Source organism: Hipposideros armiger, unplaced genomic scaffold, assembly GCF_001890085.2.
Source record: "Hipposideros armiger isolate ML-2016 unplaced genomic scaffold, ASM189008v1 scaffold_729, whole genome shotgun sequence".
NCBI lineage: Eukaryota > Metazoa > Chordata > Mammalia > Chiroptera > Hipposideridae > Hipposideros > Hipposideros armiger.
In genome coordinates this window covers 764,174-768,077 of record NW_017732079.1, presented here as the reverse complement: position 1 = coordinate 768,077, position 3,904 = coordinate 764,174, and the positions used below count along the sequence as shown (strand labels likewise).

The window sequence follows — 3,904 nt, the reverse complement described above, 5'->3', positions numbered from 1 at the left end:
AGGCAGGGGCTCTGTCTCTTACCCAAAATGGACGATCGTCTACCTGGGGGGATCAAAGCCTCCCTTTCCTGGGCCAATCACCGACTCCCTGACCATGAACTGAGTGACACCAGAAGCCGTTGTACAATTGTTTTATTTATTCTCTTCCCTGCCACCTGTCCTTCCCACAGACGTGCACGTGTGGGTACACACACATCGGGACACGCAGGCACACATGACAGAGCTCCCCTTCGCCACCCGCAGCTGGGTCACGCGGGCTTCTGGGGCCGGCCCCTGTGGGGAGGCTGCCGGCGCTGCCTCTAGTACAGGCTGTGCTGGGCGCAGTAATGGGCACACAGCTGCCGGTGGTACTGTAGATGGTAGTCCCTCAGTAGCCGGCCCAGGACGTAGAGGAACTCGTCAAAGCAAAGCTGGTTGTCCTTGTCCTTGTCTGCGGCCCGGAACAGCTCGGCAATGAAGTATGGCTCCTTCCGGCCCTGAGGAGTGGGCAGAGTGTCAGCCCCCACCCAGGCGCTCGGCCCTGCAGATGGCCAGGCTCTCCACCTCCCGCCAGTGGGGGACGAGGCCAGGGTACTGTGGGTAGCCCTGCCTGCCAGGGCCTTGCAGGAAACAGCCCCTCACTCAGTGGCCAGGACACCCCGTGCTGCAGAATCAGGCAGAAGGGGCAGATGGCAGCTGGGCACCTGGACCTGGGCTGCGTGGGGCAGACAGACGGTGCAGACTGGGCACCACGCGCTGGCTGACCGTCTGTAGGAGCTGAGCACGGCCGAGCGCCTGACCCTCAGCTGGTGCCCTCTAAGCCGGTCTTCCTGGCCGACCTACGAATCCTCTGCAGGGGCAGCCCAGCCCGGGCCTTCGCTGGGGAACTTGCCAAGGGCAGAGCCCACCTGTCCGTCCTGTGTGCATCTCCAGCACCCTGCGGTCAGTACCAAGTGGGGTCAGATATCTGCATGCTGTGGCATCTGCCCAAGGATTGTTTATGACACCTGGCCAGTGTCACCTAGGGGAAGTGCAGAGTGAGAGAAAAGGCAAAGCCATGGGCCTTGGAGCTGTCCGGGACGTCCCAGAACAGGTGGCCCTGAAGGCTGAGGACTGAGGATGGCATAGGAGAGGAAAGGAGCATTTGAGGTGGCAGGGACAGCAGGAAGGAAGTCAGGGGTCCGAGTGCAGCCAGGAGCGGGGACAGGTTAAGACACGGTGGGGGTCCTGGGCAGGGGCCGCAAAGCGGCTTGCAGCAGGATGGGGTTGGTGGTGTGGGGACCCCAGTGCGGAGCCCTCAGAAAGCCCTGGGGCAGGAAGTCATTGCGTGTGTAAGCAGTTGTGGGCCTGGAGGGCAGGCCCTGTCCCCGGAGTCAGGTTGGCACCCTGTCTCCCATCATCACCCACTACCAGCTACTTCATATAATCTATCTGCTTCACAATGCTAGTTGACCAGAGAAACTGGAGGCGTCCCTCACTCAGCCCACTGGCCCTGGCGGCCATCTGTCAGCCCTGCGCCCGGTGTCTGTCCATGGGGGGTCCATACCCCAGTAAGTGACAAGGTCTGGTGGTCTCTGCGGTGTAGGCAAATGGCCCTGGTAGGGAAAAGGTTTCCCTAGAAACAGGGGACTCAGCACAATCACCCCAGTCCCCGCTCTGTGACCCTCGTGGCTACACCCCAATAAACTGAAGGCAAGGGTCTCCTGTCTGATGCTCCCAAAGGCAGGCAAAGGGAGACACTCAGGGACCAAGGGGCACTTCTGGAATGCAGTGGCCTTGAGTTGGGACATGGACCGGAAGTCCTCTGCAGATGACCATCCAGAGACCCGGCACAGAGGGCAGAAGGCAGCGCCCCACAGATACTTCTGTGCACCCAGGGAGCCCGGTCATCACAGGGCCAGGCCTGATGGCAGAGATGTGCAGGCCTGATGACAGAGATGTGCAGACCATGAGGACATCCAGGTGTCTCCTGGATTCAGGGCTGGGCCTCCAGGCTGGCCCAAGCCTCTGTTAGCCCCGCAAACAAGAGGGACAGGGAAAGCTACATTTCCTACCCTGCCCACACCCCACTCCACCCACCATTTACAGAAACCCCAGGAGAAGGGGCTGACTGAAAGGGCTGTGGGCAGGGGGGAAGGTTTAGGGCTTGTTCTCTCAGGAGAGAACAAACAGGTTCGGGGTTAAAATGAAGTTTCGGGGATTAGCGAGGCTTGGGCTGGAGTGGGGCCAGGCAGGGAGCTTCAGGAGATAAAGAGGGCCAGGGCCCATCCTCCCTCTAGCCACAGATTCTGCCCTCAGCATGCCCCTCCGCCAAAGTGAAATCCTCCTGGGAGATGCCCGCTGCACCGACCAACACCCTCACTCCCAGCCCCACACCAGCCCTCCACTTCATCCCCCCCTGACCCACCAAGCTCTCCATGAAACGGGGCACATTGTCCATGAGCAGGGCCTTCAGCTCCTCCAGAGACAGGGTCTCCACGTCCCCCTCGCGGGCCGCATACTGGTGGTAGCAGTGAATGAGTTGGAAGAGGGATTCTTCCACTGGCGTGTCCATCGTGGCGGCTGGGCCCCGGGCCCAGGAGAGGGGGCAACTCTGGAGATGCCGGGGTTGGAGCAGCTGGGGACAGTGGAGGCGCTGGGAGGAGAAAGCAGCACCTCATTTGGGCCAGCCCCCAGCGGGAGGCCCTTATGCCAAGAATCTTCTGCCCCCTCCTTCCTGCCCACCTTCTGGCTCCTTGTCTCAGGGCCCCTCCCTGCCCTCATTCTGACCCTTCGTGAACTTGACTCAGCCTCCTTGCCCTACGGGAGGCTTTGCTGCNTGCTATGACATCGCTAAGTGGAACCACCCAAGGCCTTCTGTCAACTTGACCAAGGCCAGAGCTGAGCCCTGTGCCAGACGGTCACTGGGTTTCCGCCAGCGGGGGCGGAGGCGAGGCCTTTGCTTGATCAGCCTCTGACCCAGGTGGGCGCAGGTCTTCTCACCAGGGCAGTGGTGAGTGGGGAATCCCAGGACTGGGGGTCACAGAACCTTCCAGACTTTGGCAGGGATACACTCTTTCCACGAGGTGCGGCTACAGAGTGGGTCTTAGCAACCCAGGGCCTGACAGCAGGTGAGTCCAGAGGACAGAAGACAAGAAGAGGGAGAATCGTGTCCTCCGCACCCACTGGGGACGTTGCACGGCAGTGATCACAGAAGAGCCAAGGAGCAATGGGGAGAGGCTGGTCCATCATCTGGCTCTAGATGAGGCCCTCAGAGGGATGGAGTCACAGCCCCGCTGGACACAGAGCTGACACGGACCCAGACTCCTGAACCCCCACACCCCCATCACTGCTTGTCTTGCTCCATGACAGCAGCGCACGTCGGGCCCTGAGGGCTTCTCCTGGAAAACGCAGTCAGACTTACCGGAGCTGACGAGGTGTCACTGAGGAAAGGACCGGTGAGATGTGTGTGCATCTGGGCAAAGGCTGCCCCTTTATAAGGCTCAGCCGGGCTCCTCTCAGGGTCTGGGTGACCTGGGCCACGTGTGCTCTGTGCTTCCTGGAGCGTTGCCCCATTCAGGTGGGTGGGACACGCCTACGAGAGCGTGCTCAGCATTTCCCAGCCAAATCCCAGTCATCTCCCAAGGGACAACACCTAGAACCTTCTCCTGTCCCAAACTTAAGCGGGAGCTGGGAAGCAGCCAGTGGGATGTGTCATAAAGGGCGGGACATTTGGGAAAGGAAACTGGGTTTCTAGACCTGAAGAGGATGGAATGTCGGAATCAGAAACCCGGCATGTTATGTGTTTTTTCCGTCACCCAGGCGTTACACAATTCGTTCTGACAGCTTCCAGTAACTACCACCACGGGTTATTGTGCCCTCAAGATGTGCCAGGTATCACAACCTGCAGTACGACATCATCTTGAAGCTCTGTAACCTCAAGAGA

The 3,904-nt window shown here is 60.2% G+C and overlaps 1 protein-coding gene across 1 annotated transcript in view; it reads right to left on the bottom strand.

The window, feature by feature from the left end:
- Positions 1 to 278: 278 nt before the first annotated feature.
- Positions 279 to 3,904, bottom strand: part of LOC109373505 (protein S100-A15A) — a 12,242-nt gene continuing 8,616 nt past the window's right edge. The window contains exons 2-3 of the mRNA XM_019627360.1: positions 2,387 to 2,614; positions 279 to 476 (exon numbers count right to left, since the gene is read on the bottom strand). Of these exons, the coding sequence (XP_019482905.1) occupies positions 300 to 476; positions 2,387 to 2,533 (324 nt within the window). The 5' untranslated portion in view covers positions 2,534 to 2,614 and the 3' untranslated portion in view covers positions 279 to 299. The remainder of the gene's footprint in view (positions 477 to 2,386; positions 2,615 to 3,904) is intronic.